Source organism: Orycteropus afer, unplaced genomic scaffold (genome assembly GCF_000298275.1).
Source record: "Orycteropus afer afer isolate SDZICR_OR568_19922 unplaced genomic scaffold, OryAfe1.0 scaffold00064, whole genome shotgun sequence".
Taxonomy (NCBI): Eukaryota; Metazoa; Chordata; class Mammalia; order Tubulidentata; family Orycteropodidae; genus Orycteropus; species Orycteropus afer.
In genome coordinates this window covers 6,801,948-6,826,484 of record NW_006921651.1, presented here as the reverse complement: position 1 = coordinate 6,826,484, position 24,537 = coordinate 6,801,948, and the positions used below count along the sequence as shown (strand labels likewise).

The 24,537-nt window shown below is 41.3% G+C and overlaps 1 protein-coding gene across 1 annotated transcript in view; it reads right to left on the bottom strand.

The window, feature by feature from the left end:
• ERLIN1 (ER lipid raft associated 1) overlaps nt 1-21,698 on the bottom strand; it is a 43,395-nt gene extending 21,697 nt beyond the window's left edge. The window contains exons 1-6 of the mRNA XM_007939965.2: nt 21,511-21,698; nt 19,787-19,868; nt 14,141-14,187; nt 12,441-12,502; nt 6,529-6,654; nt 4,266-4,339 (exon numbers count right to left, since the gene is read on the bottom strand). Of these exons, the coding sequence (XP_007938156.1) occupies nt 4,266-4,339; nt 6,529-6,654; nt 12,441-12,502; nt 14,141-14,187; nt 19,787-19,868; nt 21,511-21,623 (504 nt within the window). The 5' untranslated portion in view covers nt 21,624-21,698. The remainder of the gene's footprint in view (nt 1-4,265; nt 4,340-6,528; nt 6,655-12,440; nt 12,503-14,140; nt 14,188-19,786; nt 19,869-21,510) is intronic.
• Nucleotides 21,699-24,537: the final 2,839 nt, after the last annotated feature.

Below are 24,537 nucleotides of genomic sequence, written 5' to 3'. Positions count from 1 at the left end.
AAATCTTCACCCAAATCCTAATTAAAAAAAAAAAAAAAAACAAGAGCACAAATAAAAGAATGAAAGCATTTCACATAGTTATGAGCATAATGTGAAGAATTAAAATGGGATTTTAATTGGGGACTGTAAAAGTACCAGGCTGTAGAGGACGAAATTACTATTTTTATTCTGGAATAATTAATATAACTCAACAATGAAAGGAACTCAAATGTGACTGGAGGTGGTGAATTCAACAAAGTTGTAGAGGGAAGACAAATCCACCAAGAATCAATTCTTCAATACTTTAGGGAAAAAAAAAAAAAGACTACATATTCAATAGCACATGAATTTAATTTGAGATTATGAGTTTCTTCCCCACATCAGAAATTCTGGAAGAAACAAAAAGTATGGTATTAGTAAGTAAAACAAAAAACCATGTTCCTAATTGTGAACTGAATATGGCCATTTCAGGTACCTGACATAGCTTGAAAATACCAATAATGAAAACTCATCTGGAGGAATAAGCTGGCAGAAATATCAAAGGCTGCTGTTTCTGAAAAGATGATACAACTTACCAGATTTAAAAAATGAATAAAAAGTCAAATTATTGTACCCATATGGTAATGTATTAAAAATAAGAAGGCTGGTAAATAGACTTGAAGTTCCAAAAATGCATTTCAACTATTTTCAGAAGCAATTTTATAACAAAAGTAACCAAAACAATGGAGATCTTGCCTACTAGTTTAAGAATGTATTATAAGGCCATACTTTTTCATTCAGTAAGTTTTTATAAAGGAATAATTTAAAAGATCCCTTGCTGCTGTGCAGAAAATGAGGTGGGAAGGGCACAGTGAAAGTGGAGAACACAAGATAGGAGGCTGGTGGTGGTGGCTGGTGGAGGTGAAAATGGACAGCTTTGTATAGGTTTTGGTGGCACAGTAGCAGAGGATGGGGACTGATTAGATGGCATGGGGGCGGGTTTCAAAGATGCCTCCCATACTTCCAGATCAGTCTCCTGAGAAGACAGAGGTTATCATTTACCAGTAAAAATGAAAAACAGGAGAGAAACAGATTTGAGCACTCAGTAACTAATAAAAGAGGGGGAACAGAGAAATGAGTGGAACAGCAAAGTCCAGGGAGTCTAGTATACACTGGAATTTAGTAGATAGTACAAATGTCATTTCTAACAACAGAGGAAGGGGAGGATAAATTCTTCAGTAATCACAGTCGCTACCGATAAGGAAGAGGAAATCAGAGTGTTCATTTTCACAATTGACATTAGGATAGACTCCAGACGGATTAAAGATTTAAATCTAAAATCCAACTATAAAAGGAAGTAGAAAAAAATTTATAATTTCCGATTTTATTTACATTTCTATAATAAGGTTCTTATGGCAGCCCAACACAGTAAAACACCACAAAGAAAAAAGAATAAAATCACTATGTGAAAGTTTAAAGCCTCAGAATACTTAGGATGAAAAAACAAAGTGGCAAAAACAAAACAGACGACTGGGAGAAAATATCTTCTATGGATTTGAAAGAATTTTAATAACTAACATATTAAAAAACAGAATATTTAAATCTATGAGAAAAACTGATAAATCACCATCAAAAACCTGAACAACGCAATGAAAAATTCACAACTGAAATACAAACGGCCAACAACTATCCCAGGATATTCAGCTTCACTAAGACAAAACAACAAACAACTGCCGCCAAGGTGAAGACACTCGTGAAGCCCAGAACTGTCTTCCATAAGGTTTTTAACGGCCGACTTTACGGAAGAAGGAGACTGCCAGCGTCTTCTTCAAGGTGCCTCGAGGTGGACTCAGAGCACCAACATTTCGGTGAGCAGATACACATTAACCGTGTGGACCGACCAGGGACTCCTCAACCTCATCAGTCAATACAAAATAACAGTAGATTAATTTTCTCCAAAAGGACTGAGACAAAGAGGGAATGTTGCGTGCATCTGCTAATTACATGGGTATAATCACACAGTCAAATGTGCAGTGACTACAGCTCACTAACACTGCTGATGAGAAAGTATGAGCTGTTGAAATATTTCTGAAAACTCATCTGGCAATATGTATCAGAAGGTCCCCAAAAAGGGATATAAACTTTTTGACTCATCAATTCCACTTTTAGGATTTTATTTAAAAGGTGTATATATAAGCTTGACTATAAAAAATTAGAAAGCATAGAGATTAGTTAAAAGTGATGATTCAACAAATCTGTTATTTAACTCGGAAAGATGTTCATCAATACCGTTAGTGGGGGGAAAAAGCAAGTATGACATGATTTCATTTTGTTTAAAATTTATTTATTTATTTATATCTGCTCCTATACATTAAGAGGACTCTGGAGTAATACAATAAACTGTTAAAGGTGATTATATGGTAAGATGACTGGTGAGGCTCCTTTTGTTCTTCATCCTTTTCCTACTACCAAATTTCTTAATGACATATTATATAACATGTGTATAAAACTAAGCAAAATATACAAAGAACTACAATCAATCAGTGAAAAAGAAAAACAATCCGTCAGAAAAACAGGTAAAGGATATGAACAGTTAACTGACAGAAAAGAATATAAATGACCAGTAAAAATACCAAAAGATGCTCAACCTCATTAGTAATCAAAGAAATGCAAGTCAACAGAGAGAACTTCACATCCACATAGTAAAATGTCTGATTGCTTCAAATGCTGGCGAGGTCATGGGGAACCACATATTTCAAGCAAGAAGCAGATTTGTATATATACTTACAAGGATAATGTCCATTAATAATAAAAAAACACTCCCAGGTGGCATAAATGGTTTGCACTCCACCACTAACCTAAACGCTGGCAGTTCAAGCCAACCCAGTGGTGCCATGAAAGGCGTGGCAGTCCACCTCCCCAAAGACTACAGTCAAGAAAACCTTATGGAGTTCTACTCTGTAACACCTGGGTCACGATGAGTGGGAATCAACTCAGTGGCAATGTGCTAACCCTATAATGTGGCAAGTAACTTCACTGCCAGAGATCTGTCTCAGATAAGCACTTGTGTACATAGACAAGACACATGTCTGGAATGCTCGCTACACTACTGTTTATTAATAGTGAAGAATTACAAAGAGTAAGACAACAGCTAAGTGAGATGAAGTAACGAATTATAAGCAGTTGTTAAAAGGAGTAAGTTAGATCTCTAAGTAATAAACAACCTGGGCAGAATCTAAGAATCTGTGAGTGGCATTCATTTTTTTGAAAACTGGAAAGCTACTCCAGCCATAACTGATTGCATAAGTAATAGGATTTCACAAAGTTAGCACTGGACATTTCAAATGACTCCTTAAGTTTGCTGGCTCTCTCTCAGGTATTCTGAGCGGTAACAGCACATAGCACCAATTAGGCCACAGGAAAAGCCCTGTCCGTCTCCTCAGTCTTATTTATGAGAAGTGTGTGCCCACGATCACTTACAGTGAATGCCCACTCTCAGGAGCAGCAACACTGAGCTTAAAGAACTGAGACACATGTGATGCCTAAGAAACTTTGTCATCAGCTGCAGATAATGCTCTTCATAACAATCAGTGGAGCTCTCACAGCCTCTGAGAAAGGACATCAGAGAAGCCACAGTACTGCGTCTCCGGCAATCAGATGTAGGCAGAACAGTGGCTTTCAAACATCACTGACCATGACTACAGACACAGATGGATTTTACACCGAGACTTGATATTAATATCCATCCCCAAACACTTACCTAAAACAAACAGAAGTTTCCCAAAATGTTTAATCATATTACATGCCAGGTGCTCTGATTTCTTTTCCTATTCTATTCTATTTTACTTAAAATGCTGTCATCACCCCTTCCCACCAATGAATTCCAACCTATAGTCTGAAAAAAATACTAATCCAGAACAGTCAGGGTAGAGCCACTCACCATTCTATCTCCTACTGCCACCCACCATCACCACTACACTCATCTGCTTGCTACCTTGCTTATACTCAGGCCATCCCACCCACTTAAAGTAACTTCCTCATTCCTTTCCCCCCTATAAATCCCATTAATTTCTCCAGACGTACCTAAAAATCTCAACTCAATCACAGTCCTACCCAGTTATACTCTTTTTCTTACCCAGTTATACTTCCTTTTTTTTTTGAGACTTAAAGTCAGAAATGAGAAAGGTATTCTATAAATTACCATATAACTTCAATTAAATAATAGCTGAATAAACAGTCTGATGAAAAGAGGACAAAATTCAGAGCTCTCAAAATTCCTAGAGAACATCCCTAGGAAAGGGGCTTACCTGTATAGTGAGACCTGGAGCCATGACGTTTAAATCTTTCTGCAGAGCTTGCTTCAGGTTTTCATCTATTTGATCTGTTTTTGGAGCCAAGAACAACAGCTCTCATGATACTCATTTTCTTTTTTTAATAGTGAAATAAAATTAATCATTATCAGACCTAAAGTGTCTGTGGCACAATTCTTTTACAGAACTGAAACTGTTAAACTGCTTCAGAGAGGTAGGTAAGTAGGTATACAGATATATTATACACACACACACATATCAATTCTGTTGTTCTTTTGTGTGGGACTGCAGTGTAGTAAATTACTTAGTGTGGCTTTTCTACCCATAAGTCTTTGTAAACTCCAAGATGGGAATTGCTATTAGCAACTGAGGAGATCCTGATTTTAAAGTCGCCCACCTGGGTTATTTCTGTTGGGCATGGCACAATACAATGTTCTGGGAAGTTCCCACTCTCTCTCAAGTGCTTAGAGTTCTGATGCTGTGATTGGCTAGTTTGACCACCCTTCAGGCTCAAAAGGAGGCCTCCTGGAGGCAGAACTCTCTCTGACTGCTGGTTGAGGAAGACGTACTGCTGAAAGAGACACGCGCCCCTGAAAGAGACACGTGCTGCTGGGAAAGAGACGCGAGAGACACACATCGCTGAGTGAGACACCGAGGGACCAACACTGCTGGGAAAGAGACTGTGAGAGACTGTTGGCTGAGGGACGTTGGGCTGGGAGAGAGACTGAGCATTTTTCTTGAACTTGAGTTGTAGCCTGGTGCTTCCCTAATAAACCCCATAATCTGTGAGTTCTGTGTGGCCACTGCAGTGAATTATCAAACCCAGGAGAGAGGTGGTGGGTGCCTTGGGAGGAACGGTTGGTGAAAGGGCTGGAGGGAGGCAGCATGTCTGGCCTTGCAGTAATAGGCCTTGGGTTACTGCTGGTAATCCTGCCTTCCCCTTGTAGGGTTAGAGGAGGTCAACATGTGGCCTCCTTGCTCTTTTTTGCAGGGACAAAGTGTGAGGAATAATCTAATAAAAAAATTTAAGGAAGAAAGATGACAAGCGGCCAGTCTATGTTTATCTAATAATGAAGAATTGGAGCATCTAGGCTTCTAGTATCTTAATTCAGGGCTCTCATGTCCTGATTCTCAGAAAAAAAGCAAATTCCTATCTTCACTTAACCTTTACCCAAATCCCAAATAACTAAATTTCCTTTGCATGTACTTCAACTTATAATCACTTTGGATTTAAAAAGAGGAGAAGAAGTTCTATCAGCCTCAGTGGCATGTTCACATTATTAAAACGGTGACCAGTGATGTGACACATCAGGACAGCTTCTTCATACCCCACCCAAGTATGATAATCAAAGAGGAATCAATTAAGCAGCCTCCTGTCTGTCTCTTAGAAATCCACAAGGAATTCCAGGGGGGAGAAGTGAGCAATCAACAGCAACAACCCATTCCCTGGTCAGAGCTTCTGCTATCATAATGTAAAAGTAACTTGTGCAGAAAAGAGTTAACACAGCAGGCCTGTCTACAAGGCTGCCCCTTGGCTGGCATCTAAGAAACCAGATTTGGGGAGAATTCCCACCACTGCCAGAACTGGTAAGAGTAGTTGAACACCTGTTTTCCTTATAGAATCTGCAATTTTGCTTTGTGACCAGCCCCCAGTAAAAAACTTAGGCAGTGAGTTTCAAATGAGCTTCCCTGGTAGGCAACGCTTCTTAAGTGTTGTCACGATTCAGTGCTGGAGCAATTAAGTGTGTCCTGACAGAACTCTGGGAAGCTTGTGCCTGGTTCCCTCTGGACTTTGTCCCGTGAGCCTTGTCCCTTTGCTGATTTTGCTTTGCATCCAAATAGCCACAAGTATAACTATAGCTGGCTCCTGTCAGTCCTAATAAATCATCAAACCTGGAGCTGGTCTTAAAAAGCCTCCACAAGACGTAATTCCTCACAGCCTTCCAGATTTCCTCAAGTTATCTATTAAATTAGCAGCAAAGCTAATTTCATCTTATCACAGTACAACCAGAAAATAATCTTTAAGTAAATGAAGCATTTGCAATCTCTACCAAGTTATGTATTATGTATTTCAAAAATAATATCCATTCTTAAAATATCTTATCTGACTAACTTATTCAGTCATATGCAATTTTAAACTTAAGACAAAAATAAAATTTAAGACAACTGCTCTAGTATAAGATCAGAAGAAAAGCTCAAACAAATAAGGTTTACTAATATCACAGCATCCATGAACAAGTTGAACAAGATTTCCACTTACCAAACAATTCAATGTAAACTTCTTGAAGTGTGTGGGCACTGCAAAACTGGTTCAGCTCATGGTGGATTTTATTGAAGATTAAGGTCTTGTCATAATCTGCAGTATAGTTCCTCACGATATCAAACACTGAGGGAGAGGTACAATCCATGTTTGATTTACACACAACTGACCCAGGTATCTTCTAATTCAGCCAGGGTAGTAGTTATAGTGAAATAATGTACATGAGGAAAGGCATCAACGAAATAGTAAAAAATAAAACACAACTCACAAACCTTGATTATGTGCCCCATGCTCAAATTTTCCAGATTTTTTTTTTTGTATATGCAATACCAGTAGGCAAACTCTGAATCCCATACTAAGCAAATCAGACATCATTTTGGATGTATCAGGGAACTGCTGAAGTTTTCAAGCAAGTGCACAGCACAAGCAGGTTTGTATTTTAGCAGTCGCATAATCAGATTCATACTCTGGCAGCAACGTGAAACGCATTGAGAGGCATAGATATCAGAAGCAGGCACAGTTTAAGGCAATTACTGCAAAAGTTTGGCTACACAATAAAAAGGACCTGAGCTAACTGAGAAACCAAAATACCAAACCAAACCCAGTGCTGTCAAGTCAATACTGACTCATAGCAACTCTACAGGACAGAGCAAAACTGCCCCACAGAGTTTCCAAGGCTGAAATCTTTATGGAAGCAGACTACACCTTTCTCTTGTGGAGTGGAGTAGCTGGTAAGTTCGAACCACTGACCTTTCAGTTAGCAGTTGAGGTCTTTAACCACTGCACTACCATGGCTCCTTTAAATGAGGAACAATGGTTTTAAATAAAGGGAAGCAGCTACAAAAGACTATTATAAAAAAGGTAGGTTATGGCTGCTTTTAAAAAACATTGTTTGGGCCTACACTATGAAGAACCAGGAATGTAGGAGAATGTATTTAAAAAGACAAATTTTCAGCTTAGTACTGGTACAGTGACAGACATACAGATCAATGGAACCTAATTAAGGAACTGAATTGAGAACCCAGAAGTAAACAAATTCACCTATGAACAACTGATCTTCAACAAAGGAATGGAATCCATTAAATGGGGGAAGAGACAGTCTCTTTAACAATGGTGCTGGCAAAACCGGATATCCATTGCAGAAAGATGAAATGGGACCCAAACCTCACACCATATACATAAACTAACAAGATGGATAAAAGACCTAAATGTAAAACCTAAAACTATAAAGACCATTAAAGAAAAAATAAGGATAAACTTAGGGGCCCTACTACATGGCATAAATACACAATTAAACATATTTCAAAATGCAAAAATAGTAGAACTTAAACTAGATGGCTGGGACCTCCTAAAAATTAAACACTCAGGTGCATCACAAGACTTCTTCAAAAGATTAAAAAGAGAACCTACAGACTGGGTAAAAATTTTTGGCAATGACATATCAGACAAGGGACTGATGTTATAGAAAACTTGAACACCTTGAAACAAAAGACAAACAATCTGATTAAAAAATGGACAAATGACATGAACAGACAGTTCACCAAAAACAACATACAGGTGGCTAACAAACACAAGAAGAAATGCTTGAGATCATTAGCCATTAAAGAGATGCAAATCAAAACAACAATCATCTCACCCTAGCATTAACAGAAAAAGAAAACAATGAATGCTGGCAAGGATGTAGAGAGATTGGAACTCTCGTACACTGCTGGTGGAATTGTAAAATGACACAATAATATGGAAAAGAGTATGGTGCTTCCTTAAAAAGTTGGAAATAGAAATACCATATGATCCAGAATCCCACTAATAGGTATATATTCTAGAAAAATAAGAGCCATGCCACGAATAGATATATGTACACCTATGTTCATCACACCATTAATTACAATAGTAAAAAGATGGAAACAACCTAAGTGCCCTTCAACAGATAAAAGGATAAACTATGGTACATACACACGATGGAATACTATGCAACATTAAAGAATAACAGAATCTGTGAAACACCTCGTAACATGGATGAATCTGGAGGACAGTATGCAGAGCAAGTCAATTACAAAAGGACAAATACTGTATGAGACCATTACTGGAAAAAGTAAGGAAAAGGTTTACACACAGAAAGAAACATTCTGTGATGGCTATCAGGGATGGGGAGAGAAGAGCGGGAAAATCACTAACTAGAGAGTACACATGTATTAACTGAGGTGAAGGGAAAGACAGTGTACAATAAGAGGTAGAACTGCACAGCATGACCAAGGTAAAGTAAGACACTAAGAGGTAACATGAGTAAAAGACAACAAGGGTAAAGACTATCACATACACAGTCCTGCCATAATAGTAATAACAAACAATACCTATAACCAGATACACAGGTAGACACGCAAGCTGAACAGATGTGGGAAGACGAATGGGAGTACAAGAGTCTATATAGGTTTGAGAGAGGACATTTCGATACATGTATTTCTATGTGCCGCCCATATACTCAAGGATACAACAGCATACAGGAGGCAAAGTTCTGAAACTTCTTAGCCACAACCAATACCTTGAGGGAATGAGTCACTGTCTTGGGGAACATCTAGGTCAACCAGCATAACACAGTCCACAAAGACAATGTTCTACATCCTACTATAATAGTGAGCAGTGGCTGGGGTCTTAAAAGCTTGCAAACAGCTGTCTAAGATGCAACTATTGGTCTCTCCTCACCAGGAGAAAAGAAGAGTAAAGAAAATCAAGAATCAAGGAAGTAAACAGTCCAAAGGATGCAAACCACAGCTTCCTCTCTACCTTGAGACCAGAAGAACTAGACAGTGGCCATCTACCATGACCTACTGCCCTGATCAGCATCACAATAAAAGATCCTAGACATAGAAGGAGGGGAAAAAAAATGTAGACCAAAATTCAAAATCATGAAAAAGACCAGATTTACTGGTCTGATAGAGACTGGTGGAAACCCTGCAATTGTGGCCCTTAAACGTCACTCAAGCTTGGAACTGAACTTATCCCTGGAGATCAACTTTCAGCCAAACAACAGACAGATCTATAAAGTGAGTAGACACACCAGGGAGGAATATACTCCTCAATTCAATGAACTGTATGAACTCAAAAGGTCAGCACTGTCCAAAAACAGAGCCTCTGAAGGGCAGTAAAGAAGGATGAATGACAACAGAACCCGAGGAAGTGGGAAGAGTGCTGTTACACCGAGGAGCTTGCAGCCAATGTCACAAAACAAAATGTGCATGAGTTGGAAAACGGACAACTAATTTGCTGTGTAAACTTTCACCCAAACTACAATTAAAAGAATATAATAAAAAATAAACAGAAAGGCAGTTTCTGAAGGCTATGTCAAAGATACCAGGCTAGAAGGGAGAGCAGCTAACATTTACTGGACCAGGCTTTATATTATACAATTTACATATATTAGCACTTAATCTTAATAAAAGTTTTTAATTTTACATATCAGGACACTGAGAACCAGAAGTTTAGAAATGTGCCAAAGGGAATAACTAGCGCATGTCAGACGCTGTGCTCTAGCTACTGTAACCGGCTGCTTTCTGCCTGCAGACCGAAGGACGTGCCTCACTGGCCTCCCACGTGGCATATTCAATGCCACGACTCATTTGCTCCATCATTTTCCATGTGAATTGGTGATCTGATAGTTTCCTATTCACTTCTGGCTAAAGAGCCACCAGTCTCTTCCCTTTTTCTGTTTTTCTCACTGTAATTCATTCCAATGATTTGTGATCAGGTGTGGTGAAATGAAGGAGCTATGGTGGCACTGTGGTTTAGGAATTGGGCTGCTAACCAAAAGACAGGCGGATTGAACCCACCAGCTGCTCCGCAGGAGGAAGATGAGGCAATCTATTTTCGTAAAGACTTACAGCCTAGGAAAACCGACGCGAGTCCCTACAAGTCGAATTGACTCAATGGCAGTGGGTTTGGTCTGGTGGTGAAACGAGCTCCTTTATGTGGCCTTTTTCCTTGGTTCTTCGGAAAAACAGCTTGAGAGATTTTCCCCAAGCCATAACAAGTTACCTCTGCCCTGGTTTTCTCGCCCAAGGCTTTGTTACTTTTGTCCAGGTTGACTAACATCTCCTGGGTAAGCTGTAAACAACTTGATTTGACATTTTTGTCTGGTCCTGGTCTGCAGCCAGGTGCATCATACCCTGTGGGGTATGTGTAAATACTGGTATATACCTTGCAAGCCATGCCTAGTACGCAAATGAAGCGTCTGCAGCCTAGTAAGGGAGGACTGGTCAGTTCAAGGCCCTGGTGGAAGTACCATGCCTTGAAGTTGACAAGGAGTTTGTATATGTAAGCAGCCAGCCCCACAGAGGTACGTCAGACAGAAAGAAGAAAAGCAACAGGAAGAAGCTGAGAGAAAGAAGACGCAAGAAAGCTTCTGAAAGGGCTCTAACAATGGCCACGGGCTGCAACCCTGAAGACAGTGAGAGGCCTGGACAGGGCCCAGGGGCAAAGCCAGCAGCAACAGGCCAGAAAGGGGCCCAGGGGCAGAGCCAGGGGCAACAGGCCCAGCAGCAGAGCTGGTAGTGCCAGCCAGCCAGGCCAAGAGGAGCTTGTCCTCAGGGAGCTGGAGGAGCTGAAAGAGCTGTCTTGCACTAAAGAAGGGAGACTGTGCCTACATGCTTTCTAACCCTGATTCCTGAGTTGTATCCTTTGGATCCTGATCCTGAGTTGCACCCTGTACCTTAATAAACCACTCAAGTGTAAGTATGGTCTGTGAGTTCTGTGTGGCCATTTCAATGGATTATTGAACACAGAAGAGAAGTAGAGAGTGGTGTGGGAAGGATGCGGTCAGAGTTGGTAAAAAGGCTGGCGAGTGGAGGTGCTGTCTGACCTACACTTCGTAGGGATCAGCTTTGGGCTGGTCCTGGTCATTATCCCCCTTGCAGTTAGACAGGCTCTGATGACACTACCACTACTACCACTACTTGCATTTTACACTAGGGAAAGTAGATTTAAAAAAAAAAAAAAAAAGATAAGGAAAATGCTTAAAAACAGATCCAAATTCATTCAACAGCAATACAGCCTGCTCTCTGCTCTGAAATCTTTTCACTATTTTTGCCTATATCTGTGATGCTTAGGTCCCATGTTTTCTCAAGTAAAATTAAAAACTCCTTGAGGGCAGAGGCTGTAATTTCACCTCTCTGAACTGTCACTCCCAGCACAGTAATCTGCACATAGCAGGCCTACTAGTGTTGACAAGAAGAATAAAGATAAAATGTTTACACTTCTGCCATAGCCTCTAATTAAGTTTTTCATTTGAACAATGCCCATTCCCTCTCGGTAAGTTTTCATCTTTTTACCAAGAAAATGTTTTTCCTTCACTGGGCAGTTTGAGACTGCTTTGTAAGTTACAGCAAATATCAACTAGAAAAGACTTCTCTATGGTAAGAAAAGGAGCTCTGGTGGTGTAGTGCGTAAGGTATTTGCCTGTTAACCAGAAGGCTAGAGGTTCAAACCCAGCAGCCACTCCTCAAAGAAGATTGAGCAATCTACTTCCACAGTGATACCCCTCGGAAACCCAAGGAGGGGTCGCTCTGAGTCGGATCTGACTCGATGGCAATGAGTTCAGTTCGTATGGTAAGAAAAATCATGGCCCCAAGGAATCAATCAATTTTTACCACACAGGAAACAATTTCTGACTGGATAAAATGCTACTGTCCAATTCTAGAAAGAATCAATATCATCTTGTTCTTAGAGGCTTTTCTACCTAGAGAAGAACCACCCACACAGCTGCAGAAAATCAACCCTATATTCTTTCACATTTATCAGAAGCCACTGATGTCATGAAACTTTACAAGTACCTTCCTATTCCCCAGGGAATCTGTCAAATAAAAAGCACTCTGGTGGTAACTATTGAAAACAACAACAAAAAGAACAGATGGGTACTCTACCTGCATACGGAGCCAACATGTTAACCACTTCTATTCGGTCGATATAAATCATGACCCCACCACTGAAAACAAAGAAATGGAAGGCATATAAATCAAATACAAACCTATCATAAATCACAAATTCTATATGCCTAAATATATGCTACATGGCAGATATTTATGATGAAAATATACAGACTTGCTCCTGCTTGATTAAAAGGACCCTTCCAGGGGTCAAGAGGGCACTACTATTCTGCCTACAACACTCATCTAGCTCCTTTCTTAATCAAAGGCCCACCTCTATAACAGCTGTGATCAAACCAGCTCACATGAGGACTCAATCTCTAACCTAGAGGTAGTTAGTACTTTGCCCTAATTAACTGAAGTCATCACTTAAAGCAGTGCACTTCTGCACTTTTCCACCAAGGAACCATGTAAAGTGAAAGGGTTTCTAAGAGCTTTGGAGGCCAGTCTGAAAATTTCTTCTGATATCCCCTATCTTATGTTAACAATTTCATCAGGATTTTCAATCTACTTCTTGTGTCTGTATTGATCCTAATAGGAAAAACAGAGCTTTCCTCCAAACCCTCAAGTAAACTGGCACTAAAGACAGGTCTTCTTTATGGCTTCCTATACTTCCTAGCTTACCAGCACCTACCTTGTGGGGTTACGCATACCTCAATTGAACAGACACAAAGACACAAAGTTAGAGATTTTCAAATTCTATAGAAATAACTAAGTCTTCCTACCAATTTACCATACCATTTTTTTTTCTAATAATAAATGGTAACATCTGCCCAATGAAGGAAATCTGGGAAACTTACAAAAGTATTTTGATGAAAGTAAGAATTACCCCAAAGCCCACCAGCTGTCAGTTTTAAATCATCTTTAAAGAAAAACCAAAGAAGAGTTACAGACCCCCAGCAAGAACCTGATAATCAGATATGTTAACTTGAAACACAGAAGGGGTTTGCTCCATTTTCAAAAGCCTTTCTCTCCATAGATGTCAAAGGCTCTTTTATTACAGGCACTGATGTTATTTAGGTCATTTAAGAAACACCTTGGACTTTACATACTTCCTCTGATACAATTCAATGTACTGATTATGCTCTGGAAACAATGTGGGCCTCACTTGCCTTTCTCTCCCTAAAGCTCTTCAGGGCAGTGATTCCCAGAGTGAGGTCCTTAGACTAACAGTATCAACCCTACCTGAGAACTTTTGTTAGAAAAGAAAATTCTCAGGCCTTCTTCCAGACTACTGAATCAGAAACTCTCAATTAGATGACATTTAATAGTCCAGATGGAAGAAGGTGGGATGATTTCATTTAAAACTATCTTTAACTGAACACCTACTCTGGGCCGAGTGATGGGCTACACACTTTATATGCAGTAATTTTAATCTTTACAATAACTCTGCAAGGTAGGTTTATTACTAATTTGTACAAGCAAGGAAACTACGTCCTAAAGCAGATGCAGCAATGCCGATATGTGGTATCATGGCTGCGGGCTCAACAACTCACACTTTTTTCAGTAACACCACAATGGCTCTGAATATGAAAACCTCTCCGTTACAGATAAGCCTCTGCTCAAATAGTGCTCAGAACAGAAATTCCCCTGGGTTACTGTCATGTCTGTCTGAAATATGTCTAAATGATCACAGCTTTATGAACAGAAACTCCATGTGAACTAATGGGAGGCTGGTAAGCAAGAGGAAAACTTACCTTGTCCCACAAGGCACGTTTTTTACTTCATCAGTTTGTAATGTTGTCTGGGGAGGAAAAAATATATCATCAATACTCAGGACACACATCTTCAAAGAGCTACTGATCCCAGGGGAAAACCTCTGGAGGACTGCTGAGAAGTACAGGAGAGCATTGTTACAATTTCAGTCCCCAAAGATTAGCTATCATAGGAATGAATCATTACTTTGTATCCTAGTAGAAAGATTTGAGACAAAACGTTTCAAAGCTCATGTCTGATACACTAGGAAAGGGTTCAAATGCTAATAAGTAGAAATATACTCTTCCAGATTCCCACAGTGCCCAGAGCTAGCCTGGGAATGCAAGCAAACTACACTGTCACCCAACAGGCCACTACAGCTAGGACTTGTGCTCTGAACTTTGATTCAACTGCCCATATTACTGTTTACACTAAAGATAAAAGATAACTTTTATGTATATTCAAGCAATCTATGACTCAAAGTCTACGCTCCTGAATTTAACAGCACCCCTCTTCTCTAAAGCTACAGTCAATATTTTAGTTTAGGCCCTACAGATCTCACACAGACTATCAATTTTCTTTCCAATGGAAATTCCACTACCACCCCTCAAAACCAAAACACCAAACCCATTGCCTTTGAGTCAATTCTGACTCATAGTGACCCCTGCTGGGTTTCCAAGGTGGCAAATCTTTACAGAAGTAGATTGCCCCATATTCCTTCCATGGAGCAACTTGTGGACATGAACTGTCAAACCAGTAATACAGTGCACGACCGTCTTATCCACGTCACACCTTAGTTCTGATCCAAGATGATCCCATACTGCACTCAAAGGCCTTTAATAGCCTCCAATTGCATCCAATGAGTGTATTCTGGACACACAACCCCTTATTTAAGCACAAAGCAACATACTACCTTACAGAACACAAAAGAAAAAAGAAACCTGGACTGTTTGCCAACAGCTCAATCTAGGAGAAGAGATAATATCCTTAAAATTCAACCCATCAACAGTTACAAAATAACACCACACAAGCTGAGCTGTTACGTGTTAAGTGACAGAGAATAAAATAGTAGCTTGAGAAGCTCTCTGAGGTGAAATATTTATAAACCAGGTCTACCAAAAACCAAACCAAACCTACTGCTGTTGAGTCAATTCCAACGTATAGGAACTCTACAGGACGGAACAGAACCGCCCCATAAGGTTTCCAAGGCTGTAAATCTTTGGAGGCCTTGTACATCTTTCCCCAATGGAGCTTCTGAGTGGGTCTGAACCACTAACCTTTTGGTTAACAGCCAAGCGCTTAACCAATGAGCCACCATGGCTCCTAAGCCAGGTCTGGAGAGAGGAGACACAAGAACTAACAGTTGAGGCATACCAATATCTTAAATTCAGTAAATATCCTTTTCAGATACACAAAAGTGAGAACAAACTGTGTATAGGAGACATGAAGCCCCCCAGCTTGCTTGGAGAAGGGCAATTTAGATGAGAAGTGAGATTCTGAGAACATGGTGGTGTTAGGTACAGGAGGACCCTGCATGTTGTTTGGGGAGTCTAGGCTTTCCCTAGTCTACCGTATATACAGTCACAAAATGAATCTTTCAATAATACGTTCTTTACTTAATTCCCTTGCAAATATGTGATGTGGTTCTCATTATCCATCATAACTAGAAGCAAGAAAACTAGCTGGGAAGCTCAAATATTAATTTATTCAGGTGAATTTAGTAAAGGACAAAGGTATTTAAAGCAGTCAACACAGGAGACATAATAGAGGAAGGATGTGAAAACTAGTTGCATATAACATTCCAGGAAGGAAAAGAATAGGGGTGATGGTAAACATTAGTGACACTTCTAGGAAAAGGGGAGGGGTGAAGAGATGAGGTCAACTTATTTTATTTCCTTCAAAACATTAACAGAATTGAATTTCCATATTCTACACCAACTTTAAATAAAATATACATTCCTATTTTAAACTAAAGGATATTCTCTGGTCAGTTTTTCAACCAAGAAGAATGAGCAGAGTTCAAATGTTAAATACTCAATTTAATGTTTGGTGCTCTGGTGATACAGTGGTTATGCACTCAGCTGCTAACCACAAGGTTGGCAGCCTGAACCCACCAGCCACCCTGGGGCAGAAGGTGTGGCAGTCTATTTCCATAAAGATCTACCACCTTGGAAACCCCATGAGGCAGTTCTACTCTGTCCTGTAGGGTTGTCATGAGTTGGAATGGACTAGACAGCAACATTTTTTTTTCTTAAATAAATCTCCATGTACTGCTCTACTTCTTTTATCTTAAAAAATTATTTGGCCACCATAACAGAATATTGGTTCTGAAAATGAGTCTTTGGTTATTTTACATGTACTTTGAAAGCTATAGGTTTCACACCACTTCTTTAAGTATTCTTTTCTGTAACATTGATATATGGGATTTCACATTTCCCAAGATGCTTCATCCATCTATACATGCTTTCCAATTACCAAGTTAGTTAAACCATTTATTTATATTAGGCCGTGTCGTTAAACGTGCCCCAAAAATTCCTAAAAAAAATGAATTTATATCTCATTCTCATAAGAACAGTGTCTTAAAAGACTTTTATTAACATAATTCTTGCTAGAATGTTACTATTTCACATACAAAGAAAGAACATTCCTATTTAGTCTCACTGGCCCTAGCATTCCATTTTTTGTTAATGCAAAGCATATTAGTCTATACTAAAATTTTTTTACTAATTTCATTTATTATATCTCTTATCAAATGAATTTATCAAAGAGTTTACATTTATACTATGTATTATGTGCTGTCAAGGCAGACCCGACTCATAGCAACCCCTTCTTTGGTTTCCGAGGCAGTTATCACTAGGGAAGTAGATTGCCCAACCTTCCTTTTGAGGAGTGGCTGGTGGGTTTGAACCGCCAACCTTCTGGTTAGCAGTCAAGTGCTTTAGTCACTATGCTACCAGAGCTCCTATGTATTATATTTATTATTTAGGTAATTAAACTCTTAAATCTATTTAATATTTATTGTCTGTATCTCCTTTATATAGCTCTGCATGCGTATGATGACTTAACTTATTAAGCTTTAAGGAGACACAGATTTATCTGGCTTTGAACGTCATCTAATAAGTCTCTATATCTCAGGGTCCAATGCTGCTACTGATAACATCAACACAGACTGTTTGTCTGGGCTGCTGGGAAGGTGAGGTCAAGTAATTAAAATCCCACTTTCACAAAGAAATAACTGAAGTCTACAATAGTTAAGTGATTTGCCAAAAGTCATGCAACCTGGTGGAAGAGGCAGAGCCAGAACCGAACTGTCCAAATTCCTGGCCCCATGTTCACTATGCCACACTACTTCTTATGAAATCTGCTCAATTTAACAACTTCTGCCCTAAATGGGAAGAGCAGAAATGTAAGTAAGGATGACACAACCCCTGCCCCTAACCCTCCGGAAGCACACAGACTTTCTGGAAAGAAAATATACACCGAAACTTAAAGAACAACAAAAGACAATATTATTAAATGAATTAAGACCAAGGGCCAACACTTGTATTACAGACTTTTAAGAGCCATAGATGAGAGGTTGAGGGATTTGAGATAAGCCTAAAAAAGGCCGGCAAGATTTAGACAGGAAGAAAGAGAAGGAATGGAGGGGCAGATGGTGAGAGAAGAGGTGAACATGAACCAAGGCAAGAGTGAATAAAATAAACATGGGGAATGTTCTGATTACCTAGTGCTGCTTTGACAAGAAATATACCAAAAATGGGATGGCCTTAACAAACAGGAGTTTATTCTTAAAATTTGGAGGCTTTAAGTCCAAGTTCAAAGTGCCAGGCTCTAGGGGCTGAGTGAAAGCCCCTCAAACTTGGGGTCCAGCTCTGCCTCCTGCTCCCAGCCCACTGGAGCTAGAGGCGTTTCTTCACTCAGACAGCTGCTGGCTGCTGAGGCTGAGAAGCCCCAAGGCTGACAAGTAAAAAGGCACAGTCCCGATGTTACCAAACTACATGGCAGGCCATTAACTTAAGTCCATGGCAAGTCCTAAGGTCGGCAGAGCATAGCAGGCTGCTGAGCAATGACATGGCTACATGCAGGGTCCAAGCGTGCCAAAGACTGGAGATCATTCCCAAAGCTTCTCCTTATATACAAGAAGCAGACCACATTCCTAAAGGCAGCTACTCAGCTGCTTGTGGTAGATCCCACCATGGAGTTGATTGCCTGTCTCATCATGGGGAATAACTACCACCTGCTGCCCAGCCAGTCACCAGGCCCAGCCAAGTTGACACACAAACATAACCACCACAGGGAAATTAGATGGAAACCAATTGAAGGGAAGACCATCACATCTCTCAATAGACAAATTCTCACCCTAAGCCACGTAAGAGAGGACCAGAAGGAAACTTTGGGGATTGAAGTATTCCTTGTGGGACTCTTCCTTCGCAGGAAGCACAGACCTCAATGACAAGGCTAAGATTAAACAGCAAGCACGGTGGTTCAGCAGCAGAATTCTCGCCCTCCAGGCAGGAGACGCAGGTTTGGTGTCCAGCCAACACACCCAGTGCACCGCCACCACCCGTCCCTCAGTGGGAGCCTGCATGAGTCCATGACGCCTCCACAGAACAGGTTTCATCAGAGCTTCCAGACCAAGACAAACTACAGGAAAGGTCTGACGAGCTACACCTCAATAATCAGCCAATGAAAGCCCTATGAATCACATGGTCCAATCCCATTGTGTGCAGGGTCGCCGAAGTCAGGGGCTGACTCAACAAGATTAAATGACATTTTCCTGAATTCTGAAAAACTGGCAGCAAATGGGAAACAAATATCTTCTGAATGCAAAGATCTGTAAGTATATAGAGTTTACAAAAGCAGTCACAGCCTAACCATACTGTCATCTTATGTTATAAGATATGTATATACTAGGTGTCTCTCATGGCCAAGATACTATTCCAGATGATCAGACACTTATTTAAAATATTCTACTGTCAAAACAGTAAGGTTCCACTTAAAACTGTGCCCAATGCACTAGGCAGAAAAACTGTATTAAAAAAAAAAAAAACCAAATCCACTGCCGTGGAGTTGGATCCAACGTACAGTGACCCCTCCTTGGGTTTCTGAGGCAGTATCACTATAGATACTTCCTTCCAAGGAGTGGCTGGTGAGTTTGAACCGCCAGCCTTCTGGTTACCAGTCACATGTCTTAGGCACTACGCTACCACAGAAAAACTGCATACTTATAGAAATTCAGATCACCCATGAAAACAGTAGCCCAGGAGCCTGCCTCTATGGAAACCAAACAACGTTCTAAACCAGGCAGTCACTGGTTTGCATTTCTAGCTGTGTTCCCAATTCTTGCTTTTATTTTGAGAGTAGCAACAAACAGTTACAGAAAACCTGCTGCATACCACTGTCCAGATGGCAGAAGTTAGGCTTTCCAAGCTGACTAGCTCACACTTCCAATGCATGTCAAGAGAGTGAAGTGGTTCAAAATCATAACTTGTGCTATGACATTTGTACTCTGAACTTTAACTCCTGCATTTAAGTAACTACCACCACCTGCTTAAGCAATAAGGAAATCCATCTCCACCCACAAGCGTGGTTACTGCTCCTGCTACACTTGTCTATCCAGTATGGGGGCTTCCCTAGAAATCACTCACCTGCACAGATCTGAACGTGGTAATGAAAGGCAACATGATATGATAGCCTGGTCCACTGGGGCTAGTTAGTAAAGCTCCTCCCCTGCAAAAAGATGTTTCAATTTGACAAGATTATAAAGAGAGAAATTCTCTTTCCAAATAGAAAATGCTGTAACAAATATTCACTCTTACTCATGCTACTGACCTACTATACTAAAGCCTTCCTAACATAAATTACTCATAGTGAACAAGTGCCACTCTCTAAAATACCTGCCTAAAACACCCCAAAAGGTGAAAAGGCCAAATTAAACTACTGGATGTTACACCTTGTTTCATAAGCTCGGCCAACTATCCCTCTGGGTCTCCAGCACTGCTCTCACGTTCAAAGGATTCTCCTTGGTTACTACCCTTCTGAGAAACACTTGTGGAAAAAAAATTCCAAGGGCTCACAGTTCCTGTGCTTTCCTCATACATAATAAAAGTGAAATCAGAACACTGAATTGCAGGGCTGGAAAAAAAGGAGACACAAACTTTCAAGGAAGGAGAAAATTTCTGAGGCTTAAGATTCTCTCAACCTATCTGCAAGGCAACTAAAACACTAAGGGTGTAAAATCGCTTTATAAAAACAGGAAAAAGAAAATAGCATAGAAAGATGAAGGGTAGGGATTATAGATAGGCTATGAACAAGGACTTGTTTGGCAAACAAGCAAATGTGGGAAAGTCCACCTCAAAATTTTTTTTTTTTTTTTTAAAAGGGAGGAGTTTGGGGGCAAATATAAAAAAAGTCCTACTTCACAGTTAATAATGAATTCATAGAACTCAGTTTCCTGTCCTGAAAATATAAACAGATTTGCAAAGACCCAATAACAAATAACTAAGGCAAGAGGAACTATTTGAGTTTCCTACCTAATTCTTTGAGCCACACCCTGAAACCTTCTTTCCTTGGTATTATTGTCAGCAAGAAAAGCTGAACCAGACGGAAATCAGGCCTAATCTGTCATTTCTTATACTAGAGTTGTACTTGAAACCAGCTTCCTAGAAAACTGTTTCTAAGGAAGATTCAAGATGGGCCTAAAAGTAGAAATACCAGATTTGGGGAATAAGAGCAACAAGCAAAAACTTAAAGTTCCTTCCCAGGTTACCCTGAAGGAAAGGGTATGCAGGCTCAACTACAGCAACACATTTCATACCATTCCTCTCCTCAGCTTGAAAAGTAACCTTGAGGAGGGAGGGTGGTGGCCCATCAATCCTGTTGATGTCCCTCAAGACACAGAGATACCCTGACTGCCACAGTCACCAAGGCCTTAAAAGCCAGACATACTCGGGGTCTTAAAAGGAAAAACCCAACTGGATTCTCTAAATAGCATCTATAGCTACAAACTAGAAGCTTACACAGTTATGTAGAATATAACAATAACTTATCTCTTTGGTTACAGGCGGAATGACATCAGCCTATCCGCCTGCCTTCTTCCTACAAATAACTGAGTGGAGTGTACTAAGAGTAACAGGCAGGGGTCAACGTCTGCAACAAAACGTACGTAGAACGAAATGTCAAACACCTGCAGGGTGCCCTGCAAAACCCTGCTGCTGTCCGCATACTTTGCCTAGGGCTGGAACGAAAATCACTTCCGAGGGCTGGGGAGCGCTCTCCCGGACGCTTCACAGGGAACAACTTCCTGCATTCCACTCTAAGGCTCCCCTTTCTATCTGCTCTAGAACCTTATCTGACAGCACATGCCGCTCACCTGTAGTACACAGCTAGGTGTCCTTCTTCGATTTTGTGGATGGAGGCGTACAGGAGGACAACTACCAGCCCCACCACTGCAGCCACCAGAACCCGGGCTTGAGTCATATTCATCCTTGTTCCTCCTGGATGAGAGAGGGAAGGACCCCCAGCCCCATGAGTGACAGGCCCGCCCCCTCTAGTAACCACCCTCCCCCTCCGGAGACCAGAAGCCCGGACTCTGCCGAGCCAGAGTCCTGTGCCACTCTTCTCCTCGTTTTCCTTTCGCTGCAGAGACGGCATGCCCCTCGCCAACCACTCCGCTCGAGGCGGCCCGTGGGCCAACCCCGGCGAGGTGAGCGTCACGACATCCCCTCTCCCAACAGTTGCTCTCCCGCTGGAAGGCACTGAAAAGGTGCCCAGCTGCCAGCTCCGGAGGGAGGCCGATCCCCCTGGCCGAGCCTCACCGATCAGTGACGCATCGCCCCCGCCCGCACGTGCAGCCGCTTCCCGGGCCGCGCCAACTGCCGCCAACAGCCGGCCCCTCCCACTCCCCCAGAACTGCGGCTGCGCAATGACGCACACGGACGCTGCCGCTACCTCCGCGAGTAAAGACGGGGAGCGGACTGGACAAAATTCTTCCAGCCAGCAGCCGCGCGATTTTTTGCGAGGTATGTACGGTTGGTGGTTATGAGCTCCGGAGGAGAGTGGAAGTAGGTAGACTGGAGTAAGCAGGGATGCAGATGAAAGGAGAGGGTCTCTCAGACAAGAGACTGACTGGTCAGTGTGTACTTGTGCAGAGAACCTACTTCCTCTCAGGGTGATCGCTGTTCCGGTGATTTATCCTTTTGTGGTATATACCAAACCTTACTGAATGGCAAGCACGTGCCTCAAGCACGGATACTGCCCTTCAGGAGTCCCCATACTTGTTGCGAGTAAAACGTTCGATCGAACAGCATCATTTCCTTATCCTGTGATGGTTCCGTGAGGGCTTTAGGAAGGACATTCAAATAACAGGAACAGAATAAGCTAAAGCACGTATGGTGGAGACTCAAACTCTCAAACCAAACTCAACTGCCGTCCAGTCGATTTCGACTCATAGTGACCCCTCCTTGGGTTTCCTAGGCAGTATCACTACTGATGTAGATTGCCCAGTCTTCCTTCCGAGGAGTGGCTGGTGGGTTTGAACCGCCAGCCTTTTGGTTAGTAGGCTAATGCCTTAGGCACTAGACCACCAGAGCTCCCCCTTTGTGGAGACTAGCACCATAATTTGAAAGGCTTGTGTGTCTGGTTTTTTTTGTACTGGGAGGGGAACTTGGTGATGAAAGAACATAAAGCGATAGACTTTATTCTCATTACATATTCTTCCAGTCTTTTAAAATTTTGAACTATGTGCATATATTGTCTGATCAATTAAAAAATACAAAGGAAAAGAGTCGAGGTGGGAATGACAGGGAATAAGGGCAGCATGAAATACCTAAGTGGTGGAAACGTTAACGTTTTCAGCTGCTAACCAAAAGGCTGGAGGTTCAAGTCTACCTGAGACCTCTTGGAAGGAAAAGCCTATTTCCAAAACACCAGCCACTAAAAACTCTTTGTAGCATAGTTCTACTCTGACATACATGGGGTCCCCATGTTGTTGTTGTTGTTAAGTGCCTTCGAGTCGTTTCCAACTCTTAGCGACCCCATGCACAGCAGAACGAAACACCGCCCAATCCCATGCCAGCTCCACGATCCTTGCTATACTTGAGCCCATTGTCACAGCCACCGTGTCAATCCATCTCTGGAAGGCCTTCCCCTCTTTCATCGACCCTCCACCCTACCAAGCATGACATCCTTCTCCAGAGAATGGGCCCCTCTGACAACATGACCAAAGTAGGTGAGACGAAGTCTGGCCATCCTCGCTTCCAAGATGCATCTCAGCTGCACTTCCTCCAGGACAGATCTGTTAGTTCTTTTGGCAGTCCATGGTACCTTCAACATTCTTCGCCAGCACCACAACTCAAAAGCATCAACTCTTCTTCGGTCTTCCTTATTCATTGTGCAGTTCTCACATGCATAGGAGGCGATTGGAAATATTGTGGCTTGTGTCAGGCGCACCTTAGTCCTCAAGGAGACATACTTGCTCCTCAGCACTTGAAAGAGTTCCTTCGCAGCCACCCTGCCCAGTGCTACACGTCATCTAATGTCCTGACTGCTGCTTCCATTGGCCTCGATTGTAGAACCAAGCAACGTGAATTGTTTGACAACCTCAATCTTTTCTCCATTTATTGTGATGCTGCTTATTGGTCCAGTTGTGAGGATTTTTGTCTTCTTTATATTGAGATGTAATCCATACTACAGACTGTGTTCCTTAATCTTCATCAGTAAGTGCCTCAAGTCATCCACATTTTCAGCAAGCAAAGGTATATCATCAGCATATCTCAGGTTGTTAATGATTCTTCCTCCAATCCTGATGTCACATTTTTCTTCATATAGTCCAACTTCTTGGATTATTTGCTCAGCATATAGATTGAATAAGTATGGGGAAAGGATACAACCCTGACACACTCCCTTCCTGATTTTAAACCATGCAGTGTCCGGACCCTTGTTCTGTTTGAACAACAGCCTCCTGGTCAAGGTACAGGTTCCTTACGAGTACAATCAAGTGTTCGGGAATTCCCATTCTTCTCAATGTTATCCATGATTTGTCATGATCCACAGAATCAAATGCCTTTGCAAAGTCAATAAAGCACAAGTAAACATCTTTCTGGTATTATTTGCCTTGAGCCAAGATCCATCTGACAGCAGCTATGATATCCCTTGTTCCACATCCTCTTCTGAATCCAGCTTGCACCTCTGGAAGTTCTGTCAATGTACTGCTGCAACCATTTTTGAATTATCTTCAGTAAGATCTTACTTGTGTGTGATATTAATGATACTGTTCGATAATTTCCACATTCTGTGGTATTCGTAAGGTTTTCCCTGGCCAATTCTTTGAGAAGTGGATGGCTTCCTCCTTCTTCCTTGTCTGTTTGTCTGCAAGCCGGGCTGATACCTGTGCAACAGG